General features: G+C 40.0%; 3 protein-coding genes across 5 annotated transcripts in view; all 3 read left to right on the top strand.

The window, feature by feature from the left end:
• The window catches only part of ulk2 (unc-51 like autophagy activating kinase 2), a 35,911-nt gene extending 31,855 nt beyond the window's left edge, over nucleotides 1–4,056 (top strand). Inside the window, exons 25-27 of the mRNA XM_044031905.1 lie at nucleotides 149–306; nucleotides 411–546; nucleotides 759–4,056. Of these exons, the coding sequence (XP_043887840.1) occupies nucleotides 149–306; nucleotides 411–546; nucleotides 759–823 (359 nt within the window). The 3' untranslated portion in view covers nucleotides 824–4,056. The remainder of the gene's footprint in view (nucleotides 1–148; nucleotides 307–410; nucleotides 547–758) is intronic.
• Nucleotides 4,057–7,004: 2,948 nt separating this feature from the next.
• Nucleotides 7,005–16,093, top strand: LOC122773689 (aldehyde dehydrogenase family 3 member A2-like). Its single transcript, XM_044032535.1, has 11 exons — nucleotides 7,005–7,105; nucleotides 8,680–8,841; nucleotides 9,145–9,376; nucleotides 10,463–10,548; nucleotides 10,637–10,845; nucleotides 11,387–11,504; nucleotides 11,707–11,848; nucleotides 12,107–12,273; nucleotides 13,238–13,337; nucleotides 13,441–13,679; nucleotides 15,626–16,093. The coding sequence occupies exons 2-11, from the start codon at nucleotides 8,680–8,682 to the stop codon at nucleotides 15,644–15,646; spliced, it is 1,476 nt and encodes a 491-aa protein (XP_043888470.1). The 5' UTR covers nucleotides 7,005–7,105; the 3' UTR covers nucleotides 15,647–16,093.
• A 74-nt stretch (nucleotides 16,094–16,167) lies between these two features.
• Nucleotides 16,168–23,635, top strand: LOC122773688 (aldehyde dehydrogenase, dimeric NADP-preferring-like). 3 transcript variants are annotated; one of them, XM_044032532.1, is made up of 10 exons: nucleotides 16,168–16,490; nucleotides 17,330–17,519; nucleotides 17,597–17,828; nucleotides 18,925–19,010; nucleotides 20,024–20,232; nucleotides 21,153–21,270; nucleotides 21,350–21,491; nucleotides 21,581–21,747; nucleotides 21,832–21,931; nucleotides 22,765–23,635. In XM_044032532.1, the coding sequence occupies exons 2-10, from the start codon at nucleotides 17,364–17,366 to the stop codon at nucleotides 23,076–23,078; spliced, it is 1,524 nt and encodes a 507-aa protein (XP_043888467.1). In that variant the 5' UTR covers nucleotides 16,168–16,490; nucleotides 17,330–17,363; the 3' UTR covers nucleotides 23,079–23,635. The 3 variants fall into 3 exon arrangements, with proteins under 3 accessions (XP_043888467.1, XP_043888466.1, XP_043888468.1); XM_044032531.1 differs by having other exon boundaries at nucleotides 17,357–17,519; nucleotides 22,765–23,634; XM_044032533.1 differs by having other exon boundaries at nucleotides 16,429–16,490; nucleotides 17,289–17,519.
• The last annotated feature ends 844 nt before the right edge of the window (nucleotides 23,636–24,479 follow it).

Genomic DNA, 24,479 nt, shown 5'->3' with positions numbered 1-24,479 from the left:
GGAAATTTCAGACTCAATCTCATCCCTGAAGAGAAAGACACTCTCAAACTCTTTGTCTGTACCTTTTGATTGGCAGTATGCAACCTTCAGAGGCAAGTTTGTGAAGGTTATGTGAAAAATACTGAACTCTCTCCCCTCCTCCTCTCAGTGGTGAAGAATCTGAATGAGCGTTACAAAACCTGCATCTCCCTCTGCCGGCAACTGACAGACAAACTCAACAACTTCTTCTCTGATAAGCAGCGATTTGTGGACGAGATCAACAGTGTCACTGCAGAAAAGCTCATCTACAATCAGGCTGTGGAGATGGTGAGAGTCAGACGCATGAAAACTGTCTCGAGTGTGAACAGACTTATCGTTTGTAGACGTCAGGCCAACGTGCATTTGTCGATGTGTGTGTGTGTGTGCTTCAGGTTCAGTCTGCAGCTCTAGACGAAATGTTCAAGCAGACGGAGGATATCGCCTACCGCTACAGCAAGGCTTCCATGCTGCTCGATGGCCTCTCTAAGATCCTGCAGGACCCCAGTGACATTGAGAATGTGGTCAAATGTGAGTCCGAATTACAATTCTGCAAATACAGTTTTGGAATGTTATTAATTAGAGTGATCCAACCTCATTTTTATGCAGAAATGTTCTTGCGTGAGACGCATAGTGTTTAACTACAGCCACTAGAGGCCTGATATAGAGTTCTAACTTCAAGTAATGCATGAATTCTAATTTCAAATAATGATATCCTTTTTTTGTGTGTCTCTTCCTTGCAGACAAGGCGAGTGTGGACCGCAGGATCTCCACCCTTTGCTACTGCACTGTCACGCTCTATGAATAGCAGAGAACTTACACACACACACACACACACAGAGGGACCACGTCCTCGGACTATAGACTACCTTCTTCACAGAGCCGCTTTTTCCTCATGTAGCAGTTCAAGCACTTTTTCATTTGATAGGTTTCATCTGAATTGATCTTTTTTTTTCTTTTTATTGGCTGCATCACAGACTGAACTGTAACACGTGACTGATGCACAACTTTACAACCAAAGATGACCACACATCCAGAATCTAACGGCTGAAACCTGATGTGGACATAGTTCATGCACTTTGAAGTGCATGTCTTTTTTAATACGTTTTTTTTTTTTTACTCGAAGAAAACAAGAATGGACAGAACCATGAGACTATGCTGCGAACTTGAACAAACTCAAGCTCCACACGAGGCATCGTCTTTTAAAATCTTCAAGTCAGTGATTATGAACTGTTTTATTGTCATTGTTCTTATTTATTGGTTGAGGAGAAACATGGGTGTTTGAGTCTCCTGTCTGTCTTGAAAACCCGAAGTATTGGAGTGGAAGGAAACGGAAGAAATCAACAAAAGACTAATGGATGCACACTGTAACGGATCCAACTCAGAAACGACATGAACATTTACAGAAAACACATGTTCCTGTTACAGAAACTAGACCGCCATGAGAGCAAATGAAGCAGTGGATTTGGGATTGCTTTGTTTTTTTTATTTTTCTCGTTTTGTTAGGTCAAGCACTTTATAGTGGACTGAGAGGAGAAGAGGTGTCTGTAAATGTGTACAAGTAGAAATGTAAAGGAAAATGTCTTTAATCACTCTAATCACTCCTGCTTTCACTCTTTGCTCTCAGACTTTTGGCTACAGCTGTCAGAGAGTAAAAATAGATAGCGTCTGAACTTCCATTCATCTGGACTGTAAATACATGTAATTAAAGGGGCATATCACATATATTTTGACACATTAGGATGAGTTAGTTCATCACATAGAGCGTTGCGCGATCTGTGGAAACAGTTGTACTTTCCTATGTGTTGCTTATTAGTGTCATTATCTCAATGACGATGTTATCAGGTTTGTCAATAAGACAGATGAGGGATTTTACTAGGCATCCATGTGTTGTGTGAGAAATGTAGGATCTTGGGAGTGTTTCTGGAGTTTGTAACAGTATATTGGTGGGATACCCCTTTAATGTCACATCTATTAGCATTTTCTGGCATGAAACCTGGGCTACAAGTTGAATGTACCCATTAAATTGTGTCTCTACCACTTAACTGAGATTGCTCTAAAAAGAAAAAAAGGAAATTGATTTTGAGAGAAATACAAAGTTTGATAAATAAGAACGCACGGCTGGAACACTTTGATTGGCTTTTATCAGCTCGGTTTTCATTTTGCACTTTGAATGCAGTGCTGACCCTAACACAAGAGAATATAAATAACATTACAGGCGTTTGTTCCTCTATTTCACTGTGACATGATGGAGTTGCTCATGATGATGATGAGGAGGTGTTGATGTGAGTTTGGTGTAACAGTTACTACATTTCCAAGTACAGTCATGCTGTTCAACTGTCCTCGTCCCAGTGTACAAGCACTAGTGGGGGGTGAATCCACCTCTACTTTCAGACTGTCTAACTACCATTGATTAACTTCAAAGTATCTAATTCTTAAAGCTATCGGCATACATATAATGTCAAAAAAAATGTACTGCTCTGAATTTCCAAGTTATTTATTGACTCTGACTCTGGTCTGACTGAAGGTATAAATTCAGTAGTTGCTTGACTCCTATTTGTTTTATCTTGTCATGTTAGTCTGACTTTGGGAAATTTGAAATTACCCAAAATCATGTCATGGGAACGTACTGATTGGCTCACTTTGCTCACCTCGTCACATGTTCAGACGTCAGACAAGGACATTAAGGACTGTTGCCATGGCAGCAGGCTGTGCCACAGCGATGGAGTGCATTGTAAAACGGAATGGTCATTACTTGACAAGTTACCTGGAAAAAACGAGCTTACTCTACTATAATATACTAGAGCTTTTTACGTTTTCTCAATATCTGTAGCTACTTTTAACAAAACTTGATGTTTGCAATCTTGTATATATTTATATGTGGTTCATGCAATGATTCCTTTTTTTGGAGAGGAGAATGAGTGAGTGTGAGTTTTGGGCTTGTTGATGATGCCATCAGACACCCTGCCTGTAAGTCAATGAGCACAAATCTTTATATGTATATAAATGAATTTGATACGTTTTATTCATGTCTGCCTGCCAAGGGTTTGATAATGAAACCTACTATGGCACAACAGGGGTGTGCCAACCAATACAACAAAAACTTGTGGCAGCTCTGAAACTTTCCAGAGAACTCTTTCTACCAGGACTGTTCACTGTCAAGTTCAACACACACATTTTGTTCAGTGGATCTCTTGAAATTTTCTGAAATAAGTGCGAGGTCTTCAGATTTTGTGCTTGTTTCCTAAAAAATTTAAGAGACATGATTTGTCACCACCTTCACTGCCTAGTATCTATTTAGTCCCTCTGCCTCCCCTCAAGTCTGCTGTCCTCACAACAGTGTATGTACTGTATGTATGACTATATATACATATATATATATATATATGTACACACACATACTTGCCAGGTGAACATTAAGACTGGTAGTGAAGAGTAAGTGATGGAAAAGGAGATGCCGCCTTCTTCTTTTGAAAGGAGACACGCTTACTCCTGTACAGGTGTGAATACAATACATAGTTTTTCTGTGTATAAATGTGTATAAACCCATTCACAGGCCAGTGGACTCTGGTTCTGTTAATCTGATGTACTGTTCTTCTTTTCTTCAACTATAAGGGGTTTTTCTTTCCTCCCTCCCTCCCTTCCTTCCTTCCTTCTTCCCTTTCCACACACAGTTGTTCATTGAGTGAGGGGGGGATGAATAAAGCTGATATAAATCCATCTTTGCTCTGTACCATTTTGTCAATGGACTGTAAGTTTTAGATAAAGCATGGGTACCCAGTCCGTATGTTGCCCTGTATAGAACCTTAACAGTCTTGAATGTATGTGCCCCGTTGTCTTGCGCCTCCCCAGTTTGACCCGAATGCGTTTTTCGAAGAACCCCGCTGTCAGTTGCGACCCTGAAGATGCAACTTTCCGAGCTTTGATTTTTCAAAGAGAAATGTTCATGTTATACTTGTGTCTCTCACTGATGGGTGTCTCTCTTTGTTCTTTATGGAACTCAAATACACTCTTTGTTATTAAAAGAAGGAAAAGAATGAACATGTCTTGGGTTTTGTTTTTGTTCCGTCTTAGTTCTGTGTACAGTTTAAGTTTTGTTGAAAAGCTTTCCACCAAAAATGTTTAAATTTGTCCACCTTTATTTATAAAATTAATGTAATTGGGAGCTGACCAGTAGGGCCAGTATACAGTCAGGTCATTCACTACATAGGCAGTCACAGTCATAAGATAAGTGCAAAGTTTATGTAGAATTACATAGATTAGATTGACAAATGAATGCATAGACATATATATATATATATATATATATAAATGTATAGGTATATAAATAGATACTTTACTGGTATATATTAACATTCTACAGTACAGGCATTCTCTCCATGTTACATATCATTAATTATATCACTTGTATATGACTTGTCATATAACAGTTGCATGCCTGTGACACTGGATGTACGATGGGTAACAAATGAGTGAACCTTCCTATGTTTGCAGACAACCTTGTTGTTGTTTAACCAATTTGCTCCAGCAGATGGCACTGGTGAGTTGTGTTTAAGGGGCTGACATTGACACCGAACACAATGAGTGTTGAAATGATCTTGATGTTTGTTATCACGGATGAAATCACCATGATGAGTACAGAAAATGATGCAAAGTTTCATGTCCAGCTAACATCCATGCATGTAGGTTTAATGTGTGTTCTGATAATGTGAAGATATTGTGCACCAATACAGGTGGCATATGACATATGAGTCATCCTGAAGATAAGTAAATATAGTAAATAAATATTATTTTTTTTTTATTTGCAAACTCGATGCATCGTGCTGCTCTTAATGAGCCCCGTCAGCTTTGAATAAAATTGAAATGAATGAAGCGGTACAGCTTCAGTTCCAGGAGCAGTGTATGAAATGGTCCAGTCCAGTTCGGACTGAGGAGATGCATTAAACTGCATGTTGTGAGATGAGTCCTGCATCAAAGTGATTGAGAAATACTACAATAGTATGTAAACTGTGCCTGATGTACATCATTATAGTTGTGTTACAGCACTGCCTTTATGTGGCTCAAGTATGATAACAACAGAAACACACTGGCAGGATTTCCAGCTGTGAAAAGTCTTAAGCTGCTGTTGTTGAACTGTTGTTCGACTAATTCCAACCTGGGGGGTATTCCATCAACGTAGCTAAGAATTGCCAGACTTAGGTGTAAACTTGAAGCTTGACTAAACTCCACCTCCCAATCTAGCTCCAAGCCGTTCCATCAAGTGAAATCAGCTGGCTCCACCTGACGCTTAGTCAAGCCTCAATTTGTGCACGCCCACAGGGAAAAGCAAACCCTCCTCATGGAGGTAAATGAGGATTACAGCCACATAATCCGAAAGAAGGGCAATACCGCGGCAATCAATAAAGCGAGGTATGTGGCGTGGCAGATTATTGCCGACAGGTTGAATGGGTAATTGACAAAGAAAATGAATTATTTCAGCATCATCATGTTATATAAATCCTCCATCAAAGGGACAAAATATATGTAGACAATAATCTACCAATTGATTTCTTGATGGTTTTTGTTTTAAACTAATCAATTATGTGGATCTATTAATGCAACCAAATCCCTAAAATTAAAAGGAAAAGACAACCCTAAGAAGTAACATTCATATGAACATAATTAAATTAGCATTATTGTTTCACTGCAATTTATGTGAAATTCTCCATATTTTATCGTTTGGCAGCCCTAGTAGTTATGTTAGAAAGTAATATTCATCACATTTATCAACTGAATGTTATGCAAATCGATGGGATGGCTTTCATTTATTTCCTGCATGGCCAATTGTATAGAATTGATATCATTTTCATTTAAGCCTATAATTTTTACATGATGTATTTAGTCCCAGATGCTATATGTTGAATTGTTGTATTTTCATCTTATTTTATGTAAAGCACTTTGAATCACCTTGTGCTAAAATGTACTATATAAAGTTGCCTTGCCTACATTTTTGATAATAATAGGCTACATTTAATCAAAGTATTTTACACGACTCATCACATTTATCATACAATTGATGGTGGATTATTACATGAAGAAATACAATGTTGGTTATCATTCTATAGGAAATAATCATATGACAGATCTATTGATTGTAAAAAAGTTATTATTTATCTAGAATCATTTTAGCAAATCAAGCAATTAAATGGAGACAAGGACCCCTATTACAGTAAGTGAATGCAGGTGACAGCAAATCAATCATGTATCTCCTATCAATCAGAGGCCCTAACCCTTGTTACATCAAAAGAATGATGATCTCTTTAAATTTCCTTTTATTATATTTTTTTTGCTAATTAGTTTAATTTTGTATTTATTTGTGTCTTGTTTTTTATTATATTTTATTTTGGTGATAATGCTCTTTAATGTACTTAATATTATATGATATATAATTATTAGTATAAATAATTTCTTGAATACATTTTATTATATAGTTTATGTTTTACATATTATGTTATCATTCCATGACAGTTGTGTGTGTCTCTGTTTCTGTCTATTGGACATTCTTTGATCATAGATGGTGCTAAGCTTCACTTTTAGCCTGCTACAGACCGGCTTGGGTTAGCAGCATATACAAGTTGCTCATTTGCTACTTGGCTGGCATTCAAAGACTGGGCCACACCTGGTGGAACAGGGGAAGTTGGAGGCCCAGGATGGAATGGGAAAACCCTGTTTCGCTATGGCTTTCAGCCGGCAGGTTGGAAGCCAGCCAGAGCCTGTAGTTTCCATGGGTTACTGAGTTGAATTCAGCCTTGATGGAACCGAACTCACTCCATATATAGCTGACTCTGGCTATTTAAGCTGTATTTTGCCTTAGCCTGTTTGGTGATGGAATACGCCCCTGCAGCCCTCAGGCTATAGTGAGTATTATTATTGGCGTCGGTAGGTGGGAGGAGCTCCGCTGGCTGTGCCTTATGTTGATTGGTGCATTCTTGAGTGACGTAACTCTTGACCAGTGGGTGACTCCTCTGTTCGGATATAACTGTTGTTACAACAGAACGTTATATCTGTGTACGTAGTTGTAAATACCTGTCGACCGGAGTTAGGCTAAAAGGTAAAACTCTTCTGTTACAGCATGTTTTCTGTCTATAATTTTATTAACGCCACGTCACTGGCAACACTTGAACATGTCTTTTACTTAGCAGTTAGCAACCAAGCTAAATGGGATTAGGGGTTCTGACAAGGCTCGTCGTATGTTGTATGTGTGCGTATTTGTTAACTCATAAAAACTGACACCGTCAGGACCAGTAGTCCTTATGGAGACCAAAAACCCTGTTCTAATAAGGCAGAACCTCATTTTTGAGGAGGTTTAGGGCTACGGTTAAGTTTAGGAAAGGTTAGGTTAATGCTTTGTTTAGGCTCTCAAAATGAATGGAAGTCAATGCAGCGTCCCAACAAGAACAGCTGTGTGTGTGTGTGTGTGTGTGCGTGCGTCTTGGAGTAGTAGGACTAAAGAATCAGCTGTTGTGCCATGTGTTGCCTCACCTTGTGAAAAACAACACCTTCGCACCACAGAATGTTGTCGCGTCCATGAAACATAATTGTAACTGTTAATTGAAGTTGCTATGCTAAAAGTAGGGACAGATGTCTATATTTCATTTATGCAAATCTGTGCAAACAAACAACTGAATGTCCAGGGTTACGTCATGACAGGGTGCTTATTATGGCACTACAGTGGTGTTATGTTGTGCTCTGTTCAAAGTTTAATTGTGTTACATTTAGGAGGGTTTAGAATTGAGATTACAAGTGTGTTTGTAGGGTATAATCACCAACTAACAACATTGGTTTTGCTTTATACCCTTAGAATTAAGGTAAGGACCTTGCTTTACAGAGGCTGCCAACTTGCACTACCATGTTTCCAAGCAGACAAACAAGTCAGAGCATGCATTTAATTTTTTGAAGTGGGAGCTCATATATAGCTATACATACAGAGATGAAAGAAAAACCCTCTGGTATGTAAGGGTGACTGTAGTTCCCTGATGCCCTGGGGTGAAGGTGGGGTGAGCAGTTTCCCTGCAGCAACCCCCCCTAACCTATGGTTACAACTAGGCAGCGATGGGCAAGCTACTTTTTATACAAAACTGGCATAAGTAGCTTATTATATGAGAAGCTATTTCAAATTATAGCTCAAAATTCTCTATAAAAAGACAAAACTATGCAGTTACAGCCTAACCTTTACTGTTGTTTCTCAGACTGCAAAATGATGATGTTTTATTGTTTGTTATGTGTAGCAAACAAACCATAAAGTATTCACCTTTAAGAGAGTGTCATTGTCATGCATTTCAAGACACTGCTGAAAAACATTACTTTTTTAGAAAGAAATATGCTTAATTACACCTAAGATTAAACAGCTGAAGCTGCATTTTCCTGCCATATACAGTATAACTTAATCAAGGTTTTATCTCACCCACACATAAACGTGGATAAGGGTTAACTGAGCCAGGTGATAACCAGATTTGTGGTTTAGGTCATCTTGAGCAGCCAATGTTGGGTTCAGTGAAGACAATCCAGTTAATGGAAGCTTAGCTCTCACTGACCTGATATTTTTTAATGATTTAATTATCCTTGATTTTCCATATAATGTCAAACTGATTATTGGCTAACAGAGGGTCCTAATTTCTTTTCAAGATGTCCCGAGAACAGCTTGTTGTTGAACGAGCCAGGAAGGCTTTCCGGACAGGAAACACCAAACCTCTGGAGTACAGAATCCAGCAGTTGAAGAGTCTGCTCCGCTTCATCTCAGAAAGACGCAAGGACATCGCAGATGCTGTTAAAAGAGACCTTGGCAAGGTAAGTCAGCCAAAACTTTACAGGAGTTCAATGGTCTGTAACTCCAGGACCGTTGAACAACTTTGTGAGGGTCAGAAAACTGTACATTCTGTCAGCAGAATGTACAGCAGAATTAATATTCCAACTTTGTTTTAACATCACTTATTCGCAAGATTAGATTTTAAGTCTTTAAGCTGAATAGAGAAACAGAGCTGAACAGCGTGGGGAGAGGGGAGTGATTAGATCTCCATATACTGTATGAATGAACCTGATGTAATGATTGACGGATTGATCAAGGCTTTGGGTTCTGTCTTCTGCTTTCAGAGTGAACATGGGACAGAGCTGTTTGAGACTATGGGACTGGAGGGGGAGATCCGCCTGGCCATAGGGAAACTGGCAGAGTGGGCAGCTCCTCGGCCCGTTGAAAAGACCCCCATCACTTTATTAGATGAGGTTTACATTAAGCCAGAGCCTCTGGGAGTGGTACTTATTATTGGAGCCTGGAACTACCCATGGGCTGTCACACTCCAGCCGCTGGTTGGAGCTATTGCTGCAGGTAAGAAAATACACCCACTTACACCTCCATGTACACTCACTGAAAACTATATCAGCTTAATCTGATTCAACTCAGACTGGTCAAATGCAGATTATTTAAAAGACCTTAATGGCGTGTTAATCAAACTTTGGATAACAGTCGTAATACATTTATAGTATGGTAATCATTATTTAATAGGGAAGTGATATTGTGGTAATCTCATCTTGTTTTTATTGTTATCAGTAGGACACAAGAGAGGATGTATTTTAACTTTATGATATGATAATTATTTATTTACATTCACATACAGTTTCATGTGAAGTTATGAGACTGGTTTAGCTTATAGTAATTCTCATTATCAAAATTATTTTATTTAAATGTATTATTGCAAATGCAATATTATTGCACTGTTACCATTGCTTTTACTCATGTGGAAATTGGATGATATTACCTCCAAATTACAAAAGTAAGTATACTTTGTTATTATGTAAAGTTTTGCCAAAGGTTTGTTAGGTTTGTTTATTATATTATAGGTATATTGAGTAGCCATAAGAAGGAGATAAATATCCATATTTTGCCACAAAAACAGGAAGTGACTGTATATTTAACTCATAACTTTACATAATTGGTGCTCAGAAAACCACCAGCAGGAGGCACCCAAGAGGCATCTTAATCAGATGTTGGAAACTTGAATGAGCAGCTACTCCAAGCTCCCGCCCAATGTCTGAAATCCTCACCTTATATAGGACGCTGAGTCCCAGCAAAGAAATGGGAAAGTAATTTCAGCTGTTTGAATCTAAGAGCTCACTCTTTTGTTCATTACCCAAAGCTCTTGACCATAGGTAATTGTCGAATTGTTGAAAGCTGTGCCTTGTGGTTCAGCCCTCTCCTCACCATAGTGGACCAGACTGGTTCAACCTCTGCTTTACACAGCACCAGTCCATCTACCTCCTGCTCCGTCTTCCCCCTCACTCAACACAAACACAGCATTTTTGTACTTGAGTGTAATGAATTAAAGATTCTCATTACTATGATGTAATTATGAACATGCAAAGCACACTCTTATAGCACCCAGTTGTCTGATCTATGAGTTTTCCCTCCTCTCAGGTAATGCAGCCATAATAAAGCCATCAGAGGTCAGCTCACACTCTGCCAAGCTCATGGAGGACCTCCTCCCTCAGTATCTAGACAAAGTGAGTCTCCCACTGTGTTCCTTTTACTGTCATCTACATTTACTGTGATTGCATATGGAGTTTTAATGGCTGCATATACCTTCTCCAGGAGCTGTACCCAGTGGTGACAGGTGGAGTGACTGAGACCCAGGAGCTGCTGAAGCAGAGATTTGACCACATTTTCTACACAGGAAGCAGCACAGTTGGTAAACTGGTAATGGAGGCTGCAGCTCGCCACCTCACGCCAGTCACTCTGGAGCTGGGAGGGAAGAGTCCCTGTTACATCGACAAGAACTGTGACATCACTGTCGCATGTCGGTCAGTGTCGTTTTTAACTGATTTAACTGATGATAACTGAAAGACTTTTTTAGCTCCCAGTGGCTGTCAGTGTGTGTCAGAACCTGAGACTGAGGGACCCATGTCAGTGGTCGAAGACTCTAGATCAGTGATGGCTGCCAGAATATAGAGCCGACACATAACAGAGATTTAAATCACAGTATTTCATTGACAGTAACTTTAAATACAATGACATCTCTATCCATCTCTTTATGATGAGGGTTTGTGTTATTATCTGTTGGAGTTAACGACTGCTCCTGGTACTGCTGGAATCAAGATGATGTTGATTGGATCTTACCAGCCTGTCACTCACACAGAAGAATTTTTGTTTAGCCTTTCACAACATCTCCTTGTTATACAGCTTTTTTAATTTGTCAGTCTCATTGTGGGGGTCCACGAGGTCCACATGGTCTCATACACAGCGAATATCAGCTGTTTTTTTTTTTTTTGCTAATCAGCAGCTCATATAAAAGATGTACCTCTCAGACGTGACACCATTTCTGTTTGTTGTCTCCCAATACAGTCGCATCACATGGGGAAAATTTGTCAACTGTGGTCAGACATGCATTGCTCCAGACTACATCCTGTGTGAACCCTCCATCCAGAGCAGAGTAGTAGAAGAGATTAAGAAGAATATTAAGGTTGGTATGGAAAAAATTATATTTTAAATATTTTTTTATCTGACATTAAAAAGATCTAAGGAAGATATTTTCATTTTCCTGGACATCAGGACTGAAGACTTTCCCTTTGCCGCTTCTTTCTCTTATAAATCCATGTTTTATGGAAGAAGTATGATTTGTATTAGTTGAAACTTAAATATATGTTGAATGTGACATATTTCAGGAGTTTTACACGGATGATCCAAAGACCTTTGAGGACTATGGACGCATTATCAACCAGAGGCACTTAAAGAGGATCATGGCATTGATGGAGGGCAGCACAGTTGCTGTTGGTGGAGATAGTGATGAATCTCAGTGCTACATAGGTAGGTGAAAAGCCTTGATACTGTTTATTGTGCTGCAGTGCTGGCAAGCTTTAAATTGGAAGAAACTGGATCTATTGTGTTATTTTTCAGCTTCAGGTAGCTTTCACTGTCATGTTCATGGATTGAAAAGTACCACTCTCACATGCAGAGGGCGCTGTTGCTCAGCAAACAACAACGTCAGGGTGTTACTTTCAGAGAAAGACTGTTAGTTACCAAGTTTTTCAACTGACTCTTTGTTTCTTTTTGTCCTCCATTCAGCCCCAACTGTGCTCACAGGCGTTACAGGGACATCTAAAGTGATGAGGGAGGAGATCTTTGGTCCACTCCTGCCCATCATCACAGTGAACAGTGTAGACGAGGCCATTTGTTTCATTAACGAGAGAGAGAAGCCACTGGTGGTCTATGTCTTCACCAATGACAACAAGGTAAAATCACCATCACTAGTTGTGTCCCTTCAAAGTCCAATTTTGGTCGGACTAAGGCAATAATTTGGTTTTCTTAATGTCATATGAACACTTTCGTCAAGCTAGTCTTAATCACACTAACATACCTGGTAATTGAGATTCATAGTCCGATTTCTCCTGCATGTATATGCGGAGTCAGACTGGAGTCAGACTTGGCTTTGTCCTTGACTCGGAGGTAGAAGGGTATAAGCTGTGGTACTGTTGCCAGATATCATATGGCGGTGGTGTCTTTCTTCAGACAACACAGCAACCACAAGAGCCATGCTCGGTCTAATGTGTGTCACAATTAACATGTACAGCAGGTACAGAACATACAGAACCGCAGCATGATCCATCTCACCATCCATCTAGCACGTTCGCTGTTTGTTTTTCTCTGACATAAAAGAAGAAACTGATTCAATACGCAGTAGTTTATAGAGAGATACAGCGGAGGCGGAGTCAGACCTACACGGCCAATACACAGATTTTCTCCTCTGCATGTCTCCTTGGATTCGGCAGGTTGCCTGCAGTCTGTCTTCAGGAGAGACCTCCTCCTCACCTGACGTCTGATCAGCAATAGTTTCACAGTATTTTGTTGCAAAAAGAAGTGTGTCCATATCTTAATTTATTTGCATCCTCTGCCACAATTTTAGCACTGATCACCTTCCTCTTATCTCTTTTCTCCTCTGTCTCTCTGTCACTCGTGCAGACACACACACACAGTAGACGCATCTTCACAGTCAGGTTTTTTTTCTGATCATCAGACAGTACGTTTGTTGTGCTGTGACCACATCAGACTCTGATCTCATGTGGTCACACATCCAGGACCCATTTTAATGCCAGGTGACGATACAAGGCTCTGAACAGGGCCTTTGTGTCCCTGGTTTTGGTGTGTGACTTTTTCTGTCTGTCTGACTCATCCTGACCCCCCTCTTCTGACAAACAGCTGATCAAAAGGATGATTGCTGAGACATCTAGTGGTGCTCTGCTAGCTAACGATTGTCTGGTCCACTTCACTGTCAATACTCTGCCCTTCGGAGGAGTTGGTGAGTGTGTGTGACTGTAAAAAAACTGTATGTACACATATATATATATACACATTTTAAGTGCAGGAACAAAGCTGAGACGCTCTTCTTACTGCCTCCTCAGGGAACAGCGGTATGGGCTGCTACCGTGGCCGGCACAGCTTCGATCAACTGAGCCACCTGCGCAGCTGTCTCATCAAGAAGCTGAAGATGGAGGTGGTGAACAACATGCGGTATCCTCCACACACTGCCAGGAAAATGGGCTGGGCTCGTTTCTTCCTTGTCAAGCAGGTCAACATGTGCAGACTGCGCCGCATGGCACTGCTCACCCTATTCACTGCCATAGCAGCAATTGCGGTGCAGGTAAAGCAACATAAACTTAGCAACCTTGTCCAGCATTTTCAGCACAATGTAAAACTAGTAATCTGACAGAACAAGATTTTTGCTCCTTCTCTACACTCTGTTTACAGCTTTGCAGAAATATAATGTGTCAGGAGTGTGTCATAACTTCACATGCTGAAAAGAAACCTAATAAAAGGAAAATGCATCTGAAAGAGAGTTGGACAAAAAACCCAATAAAATGTGCTTCATTATGTGTGGAGCACAGATGGAGAGTTGGAGATGAGACTCACACTAATCAACATTTTTCCTGCCTACTACAGCTTTAATGAGGCCATAGATTGAATTCAGCATTATCACAATGTTATTATTATTGTGTATGCAGAACACAATAACCTACAAAGACATGAGTGGACATCTGACAGCTTTTTGGTAATCACAATAGTTTAGTGACATTTGACCTGAACTAGGACATTTTAGTGTATTACAGTTATTTGTTGGGACTCTGGACACTCATCTTGAAACGGGGACAGTCCCAGACAAACCAGGATGTCTGGTTACTGTATTTTGATTTATAATATTTTATAAGATATATCAACAATGCAGGGCAGACAGAAGGGTACATCAATGAACACAAGATAAAATAAAGTAACAAACGAGTATTAAGTAAATGTATTAAAATATTAAATAATAGTACAAATTCAAAGCAATTAAAAAATAGACGCATCAAACAATAAAGCAATCCTTCCCCAGTCATTGCTGGTTTAACATCACTGTATTTTAAATATGCTTCAGCAATGAAATGATTGAGTTAGAAACAGATTCATACAAGTAAACATGTCCATGAACTAAAACAATGAGAGAGCTACTATTGTGAAGTTAGGAAACTATGTTTTACTTGATTCTTAAGGCAAAGCAGCTGCCCACTGACATGTTTTCATAAGCAGACATACATTTCTCATATGTACATCCCTATACCTTTTGTGACAGGGACATCATGTACATATGTAGTCACACGACAACACAGTTCTGCCTTTGACCTTATAGACACATGAGAAGCAAATTGCCTGACAACCTTTAGGTGTCACTAAAGGACAACATTTTGTAAGTGCTGTTTCTTTATTAATGATTAATTCTCCTCAGTTTTCCACTGTCTGACCCAAGCCCTGAACCCAGGTGTTTATTCACTGATATTCAGTGCAGACAAGATAAAACACTGATGGGACCACGGTCAGCCAGACAGGACAGTATGGCCAAATATGTCATCACATTAAAAGAAATTAAAAATGAAATAGTCAATGTTGATAATCATGGATTAAAAAGTCACATTGTCGGAGTGTAAGTTGAAGAAACCAGTAAAATAATAATAAACACTTGTTAAACAGAGAAGCATTTCACCAATCACTAATAGCATCATGTGTTGTCTCAAAGTGTGTTTGCACATTGAGCCTTTGTTAAATTGATATAGGAAAATTAATTAGCTAATTATTACGTATTATGAAGTTATTGTGCAGCCTCAGTAGCAGGGAAGATTAATGTTTCAAATAACAAGTCATGTGTCATGAAGAGGAGAATGTAATCCAACAGTGGCCCTTTTGTCCTGTGACTGTTTACAGGCTTTTAAATGATTTCAATAATGACAAACAGATTTTCCCAAGACATCCAGATATGAGTACTCTGCCTCACATACCCCAGGCCCACAGTCCTGTACCCTCACACAACAATGGCTTTGTCTGCAGCAGACAATGCATGGTGTTGTCCAGGAAATCAAACACCCACTGCCCCCTCATCTACCCTCTCTTTAATTACCCAGCATGCTTCACTGTCATAGGTTAAATGGCCTCTTTTGTTCGGGTCACCCCCACTTTTTGTGTGCTGACATGCACACATGTTGTGCTCAGTGAACAGTTAAAGTGTCTGTTATCTGTGTGGTGTCTCTCTTTATGTTTGGTGTCTTGTGTTTCCTGCAGCGGTTCCTGCGCAGAGGCTGACAAACGCAAACCGTGGTGTGTGTTGGACTCTGACCCTGGAACAGAAACACGGACTCCCGACCCTCGGTGAAACTGGCCACACCTGACATTTATCGGTCCAGATAATTTCATACATGACCTCATATTTAACAGATTTGAAATCTGTGGAAACTTGATTTTTACATTTCATCTCTGTTGCACCTTAAGCTGCTTTTAAAGTTTTAATCTTCTTAAATTAACATTATGCAAATTAAATCTGTAACACTTTAAATTGAACTCCTCAATGGAGATTTGCAGTCATAAAAAATATGTCAGTGCTAATTTAATTATCGTAACTACACACACTACCTGCAGTGTGGACGTCCATCACAGTGCATCATCATGTGCTTTTATAAAGCCACGTCTTTTACTTCACTTTGTGTACTTATCACATTTCACTGTCAAATTAAACATCAAACGTTATTATAATTCGTTGTGTCGCTTGTGTGGCTTTGTTACTGTTATGCTGATTTTTTTATTACTAGATATGCTGTTATTGTACTTTAATATCACTGTTGTATTATAGTTATCATACACTGACTATCATGATGGCAGGAGTTAAAGATTCACTCAACTAAAGGCTGTAAAAAAGGAGCACACGCCAGTGAGCTACAGCAGTTACTGTGTGCATGTTTATGACTGAATATATAGTTGTGCACTCTGTGTGTGTGTGTGTGGGGGTGGTCTCTTTGTTGCAGTGGCTGTTGTGGCTGCCGGTGAGAGTCAGTGAGGCAGAAGCGTGTTTGACATCTGAGCTGCTCTTATATCAGAGTCGAGACGGAGCTCACTGACACAGCGTTTCACAGAGAAGCTGCTCTGCACTGAGGTAAGTACAACTCCTCTATAATCACATTCCACACTTCTCTTTCCCAGCGTGGGACTCATAGACTCTGCAGTTTAAGTGTTATGCACCTGCACTTTACTGGAAAAAATAACAAATAGTAATAATAATGAAGTACAATGGTTGCAAGACGATGGTATAAAATCACCATAATATTCTATTATGGTGATTATTGGTGTGGGCCAATGAAAACATTTAACTGCTCCACCGCTCTGCTTCAGAACTGATGATACAATCATTTATAAAGAGGGCAGAGGATGTTGATGTGTTTAAAAACAAACATAACAAATGTATTTTTTTATATCTGCCTATTTATAAAGACTATGCTAATTGTACAATGTAAATGCTTTGTTTTAGTTAACCTTATTTCTTGTATCCTGTATACAGTGGATTGTTTCCCTTTAAATACCCTCTGTTATCCCTGATTTATACATATTTCTATCTACTAGAGAAATTCCAGACAAAGTCCTCAAACTTCTCATGAAATCATTTGCCTGTATAGAGTGTAGAATTGACATAAACATTGTGTGTGAAGAGTGGTCCGGTCTCACTTGACTACCAGACTTGAAATAATTCTCACTGCAGAGTTTAAAACCATGAACTAGTCACTGAAGTGCTCAATACTCATTGGCTGGTTTGCTCTATATTTAATATTGTGCACTGTATATTTAATATTCCATGTGAACATGGTCTCAGAATTAAGGAGTTGACTGTATATGATTTACAGAGGATATACAGGAATGTTATTCTAGGACTTTGATTTCTCCTGTTTTTAGATTCCAGTGTGTAAATTCTCTTGAAGTGGTTTGTTGTTCACGCCGCAGTGACACCTGTCTCCTCCTGTGGTTCAGTGTGGACATGGAGAGGCAGGCGGTGCAGCGGGCGAGGGAGGCCTTCCTGAGCGGCCGCACTCGGCCTCTGGAGTTCAGGCTGCAGCAGCTCAATGCTCTGCAGAGGATGATCACTGAGAAAGAGACTGAGATTTCCACTGCTCTCAAACAGGACATCAACAGGGTGAGTGCAAACAGCAGGTACAGCTGAATGTTGCAGGTACTTGTCTCGTAGATGACCAAATGCTGTGTTTTCTACAGAGCCAGTATGACACACCGCTGCTGGAGCTGATCAGCATTGAGAATGAGCTTGGTCTGGCAATAGAGAAGCTGGCAGAGTGGGCAGCTCCTCGACCTGTGGACAAGAGCGTCCTCACTATATCAGATGAGGTTTATATACAGCCAGAGCCTCTGGGGGTGGTGCTCATCATTGGAGCATGGAATTACCCATGGGCCCTCACTCTGCTGCCCCTGATTGGTGCTATAGCTGCAGGTAGGAACCTTCATGTGTCCACAGAGTAGTGCTTAGGTTGTGCAGTGCAGGTAGTAGAGTAGATATATAGTGATTTATTTTTGCTTTATTTTAAGTAGTAGTAAATATACAAATACAAAAGAACATCTAAATTCTTGGTGGTGAACCAAAAAGTTTGTAGGCTGAGGCTAACGCTTATACAGTATACCTCTGCCACTCTTACTTTTTCTTACAAAAACAAGGTTATGGCAGCAACAACAACAAAACAGTGCTATCTCCGATTGAATAGTGGTGAATATATTTCCATGATCATTCAGAATAATGAATTTTGTGTGCATGTGGTCTATATGCATTATGACAATGGTATGGTCAGATCCAGAGTCTAGGTCACAGGTTCCTTTGTTAACCAGGACCTGAAGCTGGTAAAGCTGTGTTGTTGTTGTTATCAGCGATCAGCGTGCTTGCTAATCTCAATTGGGGGTCATCAAATTTGAGGGACTGTAGAGAGGTTGTTGCTGTTTTTGTTAGTTACCTTTAGAATATTGGTATTATTTTTAAATGAATAACCTTTTATTCTTTAGCTTTAGAACCTGTCAGCTCATCATGTTGATGTTGTTTTTTTCAACCAACAGTCACAGTGATGATAGGTGATGGGACTGTCTGGGCTTCTAGAAATACAGTTTTTTCTTTTTATTCACTTTTGAAAGCTTTTGTGCTTTATGACATTTTGCTTATTATTTAAAGCTTTGAGTTTGTCTGTCTTTGGGCAGCATAATCTCAAGAAATAAAGTACAGAGCTGTAGAAACCTGAGCAGCATTGGCAGAGGTTTAAGATCTTCGTCTGCTTCCGCTACTTTTCTTTTTTTTTAATTTTAAAGCACTTTGTAACTGTTTTTGAGAAATGCTGTATAAAGTTTATTATCATAATATTGTGAGGTAACGGTTATATCCTGCCAATAAAAGTATCACAACTCAAAGACAGTGAGAGCGAATTATGTCCTGCTGTGAACTGTAAACCAGCCCATGCAGCGTTGCATTCTCAGCCTCTGCCTGTGTTGCTCTGCGTCACACACTGATCTCATCCCATTCACAGAAAAACTTTGTTCTGTCTCTGCAGGCAACGCAGCTGTGGTGAAGCCGTCAGAGCTCAGCGAGTATTCTTCCCTGCTGCTGCGGGCGCTGCTGTCCCGCTATCTGGACAAGGTCTGAACAATGCTCGTATAGCTTCTGTCACGGCAAAGCCTGGTGAAACACAGTATTCTGATTCTCAGGCAGTGAGGTCACTGCAAGAGAAGTCTCCCTTTGAGCACAGGGGCTTGTATCCACACGTTTTAGAGATGGGTTAATGTAACCCTTGTGCCTTCATTACAGTCCCTGTGGCACTTTATCTTGTTTTTCAGTTCTTGAAAAACAAGATAAAATGACTGTAAAAATAGATTTCTCTGTATTTGCAAATTGAAGCCAATGTGGAAGTGTCTCAAACTTGTATTCTCTTGAATTGCCATTGGTGAAAAATTTGCCTAATTCTCCATTGATTTATAATGTTATGGTACATTTCCATTATACAGTTCTAGCATTACTCAGCTCTACTGAGCTCTACTCAGCTCTACCAACTAACCAATTACAGTCATGTATAATATTTAAAGATCATCATGGCCCTGGACAAAAATAACAAATTTGAGGCAACAAAACTGTGTTATTTTTATTGTATTCTGACAATATAGGCCAGTTAGTTTGACTCTTTTTAGGGGTCAAAATCTTCCCTTTACTGTGACCTGGAATATTTCAAACTGTTGATTTATTTTTAATTTTTTTAATAGCATAAACAAAGCAATGCAAACGTTAATTTACAATATTTTTCCCACTGGTTTTACCTTGCAGTCTCTGCGGAATGTTTCATAGAGGCTATTAAGACTTGGCTGAGTTTGAGCTGCATTAAAACACAGTTATTGCTCTGCTCTTAAAGTGACAGATGTTTTTTGTGTGGAAGTGTGGCTGCATGAGCAACGTGCATATAGTCAGCATCTTGCATGTATAATTCAGTAGACTGGGTTATGTGTGCTGCCTGAAGCTACAAGTGATAGGCAAGTAGGAGACATCAGGAATTTTTGCCAGGAGGCATAAGCAGACTTACAATTTAATCAGAACTGAATCTTTACCAGAAAGGTGAGCCAGAGCCACTGACAGACTTTCCTGTTCATGCTGCTTGGTTCCAGGAGCTGTATCCAGTAGTAACAGGTGGAGTGTCAGAGACCCAGGAGCTGCTCAGGCTGAGGTTCGACCACGTCTTCTACACAGGAAGCAGCTCTGTTGGCAAACTGGTGATGGAGGCTGCAGCTCAGCACCTCACCCCAGTCACCCTGGAACTGGGAGGAAAGTGTCCCTGTTACATCGACAAGAAATGCAACATCCGAGTGGCCTGCCGGTAATGCTCTCCTGAGAGTACCACACATCGGCAGCAGTTGTCAAACCTCGTTGTTTTGACAGTTTAACCCTGTGGTTTGGGCTCTGAATACAGGATTGTGTATTGTACTGTATCTTACACAGATTCAAAATGATGACTCTGCTGCCCTCTAGAGGTTTAGCTTGTCCACAGACATCAAAGCAGCCGCTAAACACTCATAATAAGTGTCTGCAGTCCTGTTAAGGAGTAATTTAGGACTTCATGAACATCTGCTTTAGTGTTACAATGCAACAAGAGAAGGATAAGTGAGGATATTGCACCATTTAAAGGTACATGCTGATGTTGGTAGTTAATGCTTTACATATAATTGTTCTATAATATACTGTACATGATTTGAGATTGATCAAATTTGATTGATTGATTGCAGCAGTTTATGATTAAGATTAAGACTCTATTGTCCCACCAGTGGGAAATTTGTCTTGGGGCCTTCACCCATGCACCAGTCATAAAAAAACAACAACAACATATAGCCTACAATATGATACAAATATAATACAACAGATATTAAAATGAACCTAATGGTGTGTAATACACAATAAATTAGTTTTTGAATTTGTTCAGTCTGCAGCGAGGAACTCTAAACCTCCTACCAGAGGGCAGCAGCTCATACTCTTTGTGTTTACATTCATTTGAATATATATCAGGAGGTTTTAGAGTGTATGAGTTTCTTTTTATAAGGCTAGTCGTCGGACTGTAAGGTGGTACCACAATGTGATGGGTTACCAAGCGTGTTAGAGGCCTTTTTAAAGTCTAGTGACGCACACGTATGTACCTGACTGAGAGTGACAGCATTAAAACACTTTTTGTACATATATATATGTGTGTATGCCCTGTGTGTCAGTCACTGTTAATCTGTGCTTCCATGTCTGGTTTGTGTGCAGTCGCATCACATGGGGAAAGTTTCTCAACTGCGGTCAGACCTGCATCGCTCCAGACTACATCCTGTGTGAACCCTGCATCCAGGGCCAAGTGGTGGAAAGCATCCGGAAAACTCTGCTGGTAACGTTTCATCTCTGAGCCCACATGACGCGGTGTAAATGTAAATCTGCTCAATCAGGACATTGTAAATCTGTCTCAGGAGTTTTACGGCGCTGATCCAAAATGCTCTCCTGACTACGGACGAATCATCAACCAGCGCCACTTCAACAGAGTGATGAGTCTGATGGAAGGTTATATTCCTGTGTTGGGAGGACAGAGTGACGCATCACAGTGCTACATAGGTAGAGACACATTGTCCACCTGCAGCAGTCACACAGTCGTATCTGGTGCGTATTCCTGTGTGATGACTGTGTTAATGCTGCACTTAAAGCCCCGACGGTGCTGAAGGACGTGCCTCCACACTCCAGGATGATGCAGGAGGAGATCTTTGGCCCTCTGCTGCCCATAGTGACTGTGAGCGACATGGATGACGCCATTCGCTTCGTCAACGAGCGAGAGAAACCCCTGGCCATGTACATCTTCTGCTCTGATAAAAAGGTGAGCGCAAGCACAGATATGACACTTTTCTTTCAGAAAGACTCCTTTACGTTTGTCTTTTCCTCTGTTTCCTGTTTCTTAAAGGCTGCAAAAAAGATGATAGGTGAGACGACGAGTGGAGGAGTGACGGTCAATGATGTCATGATGCACTACACGCTCAGCTCGCTCCCATTCGGAGGTGTTGGTGAGTTTGACTCGGACGTGTTTAGACATGGGTGCACATAATCATGCAGTTGGGTTTGTTAAAAATGTAAAAATCTTATTTATTTAAAAAGATTATCTGTGCCCAAGTCAGCATTATTTATCCATCCATCCATCCATCTTCTAGCCCTTGATCCTCCCCATGAGGTGCCAATCTCAGCTGACATAGGCCAGAGCATCACAGGGCCACATAGAGTCAAACAACCATCATTCTCACATTCACGTCCACGGTCAGAGTGTCCAGAGTGGACTGTGGGAGGAAACTGGAGAACCTGGCAAGAAAAATACCTGTGTGTCTGTGTTTGGCTGAGGATTTAGAGCAGAGGAACTGTTTATCACTGGCATTGTAAAGAGAGGTCAACTGAGGAACTGTCACTCATGTCTTCCCTAAAATGGCTAAAAATGGATCAAGTGCTTATTGTTAAAGGTAGTATTATGTTGTTTTAATTTAATTTAGGCACACTATGGATGTTTGTTTTGTTAAATGAAATAAATGACAACTAGAGATATGTAAATTCTTCATAGGTTACCACAATTACTCATTTTGCGGCCCCTTACTTTGCCTTAGTTTCATGAACTGGCCCCCGATTCCTAATGAGTTGAATAGTCCTGCTGTAGTGTGTAATGTTTAAAAATAAAAAAATAAAAAGTTTCATTCAAATCATTCACATCAAGTCAAATAGACAGAGGAAGAAAATACACTTAGTAGGTTAATCAGAGAACAGTGTGACTGGCTTCATCTATTAAATGAGACTCTCTTGTGAGGACAAACTTATATCATCTTGAAAACACATGACTTGTCTGTGCCTTCTCCAGGTCAGAGTGGTATGGGCCGTTACCATGGCAAACACAGCTTTGACCAGCTCAGCCACCAGAGGGCGTGTCTGATCCGCTCCCTGGGCATGGAGAACGTCAACCTGTCTCGGTATCCTCCTCAGGACCGCCGGCGGGCGCGGAGGTCGCGCATGGCCCTCAGGGCCCCTCTGATCGACATGTCCAAGAGGACGCTTGTCTGGGCTGTCGTCGCCACCATCATCGGCACTGGACTCTTAATCACCCTTGTGGTCATCCTGCTCATAGCTGCAGGCCTCAACTGTACCTGCTGGTACTGGAGAGGCTTTTATAACTAGAGACACTGCAACAAGCACGTGTTCCATGTTTTGTGAGTTCTGTGCAAACAAGAACATGATGAACACACAGTCAATCCTGTATTATAATGAATATGTTTAATCTACTGTAAAAACTAACTTTCATTTATTATTATTATGTATGTGACAGCCTCTTCTTGTCGTAATGCCTCTGAATTCACTGTCTACTGACAGAACAGTATTTTTTATTTGTTGCTTTTTTTATTGAAAAATAAAATGATATATTACTAATTCAGGTTGTGGATTCTCATAATTCTGATCAAAAGGCAATTTCTTCCATAGATTATTGTCATTGTAAGAATCCATATACAACGACATTCACGTGCACTGTCGGGATGTAGACTCTAAATAAGTAAATTAAATAAGTAATAGATATATACATTCACATGTTGATGCATACTTTCATTTAACCCCACAGTCAATCAATCAGTGCTGAGGTATGGATTTGAGAGAAGTAATTCAGTTAAAAATAACAATATGTGATATAGATGTGCTGCATTGTCCCATGTTTCTAAAATAATGTGTCATTCATATCTGAATCAGACAGAATGCTGAATAAGCTGCATGTGTTTGTTGATTGTTGATGTGACAAAAACATCATAAACAACCCCTGCAGCAAACAAATATTAAACATTGAGCAAAGAGAGCAGCAGCTTCTTCTATGATGACGCCCTCTTCCATGCTTGGCCACCAGATGACAGGAGTGAGCCAAGTTACAATCTCCACTTTCATTTGCTTTAATACAACTGATACTACTACACAACAATGACAATTAAAATAACAGCTTTATTTTATAACTTTTTAATGCTTCATAATACCAACAAAATAAAGCAATACAGACTAGTCAAAATCATAGTTTGAAAAGGCATTTCAAACCAAAATATTGGCAGAAATATAAAAGTAAAATAAAATAAAAATCAGAGATGACCTCAGCTGAGCCTCAGGCCGGTCAGTCCAGAGTTTTTGGGCGCTGACTGTCTCTTTAGTTTAAAGCTCAGCTGCTGGAATGGCTGTAGATATAAGGAGTAAATTAAAATCCAATTCTTATCACTATTGATTATCCGCCTGACTGAAGTTGCACAGTCTCAAACAACAGTGGAGACAAATGTGCAGCCGCTCCCACTTGGCCGGAGTCACTTCATGCTGTCGTGAGGCTCCCATTAGCAGCAAACTCTCCCTGCTCCTCTGACAGTTTTACCGTTTAATGGCTCTGTGGAGATCTGTGGATATCAGCCTTCAGCTTATAAAGCAGTAAAAGAAGCAACTCTTTTCAAAACAAAGTTATAAAAGTGCTGCAACACAGTAAAACAAGTAGACTCCATAAAATACAAAACTGCCTACATATATATAAAAACAATGATGATCAATGTTAAAATAATGTGC

The sequence above is a fragment of the Solea senegalensis genome, linkage group LG8, assembly GCF_019176455.1.
Source record: "Solea senegalensis isolate Sse05_10M linkage group LG8, IFAPA_SoseM_1, whole genome shotgun sequence".
Lineage (NCBI taxonomy): Eukaryota > Metazoa > Chordata > Actinopteri > Pleuronectiformes > Soleidae > Solea > Solea senegalensis.
Note: the sequence above shows the minus strand (reverse complement) of the source record. Positions and strands in the feature narration are given on the sequence as shown.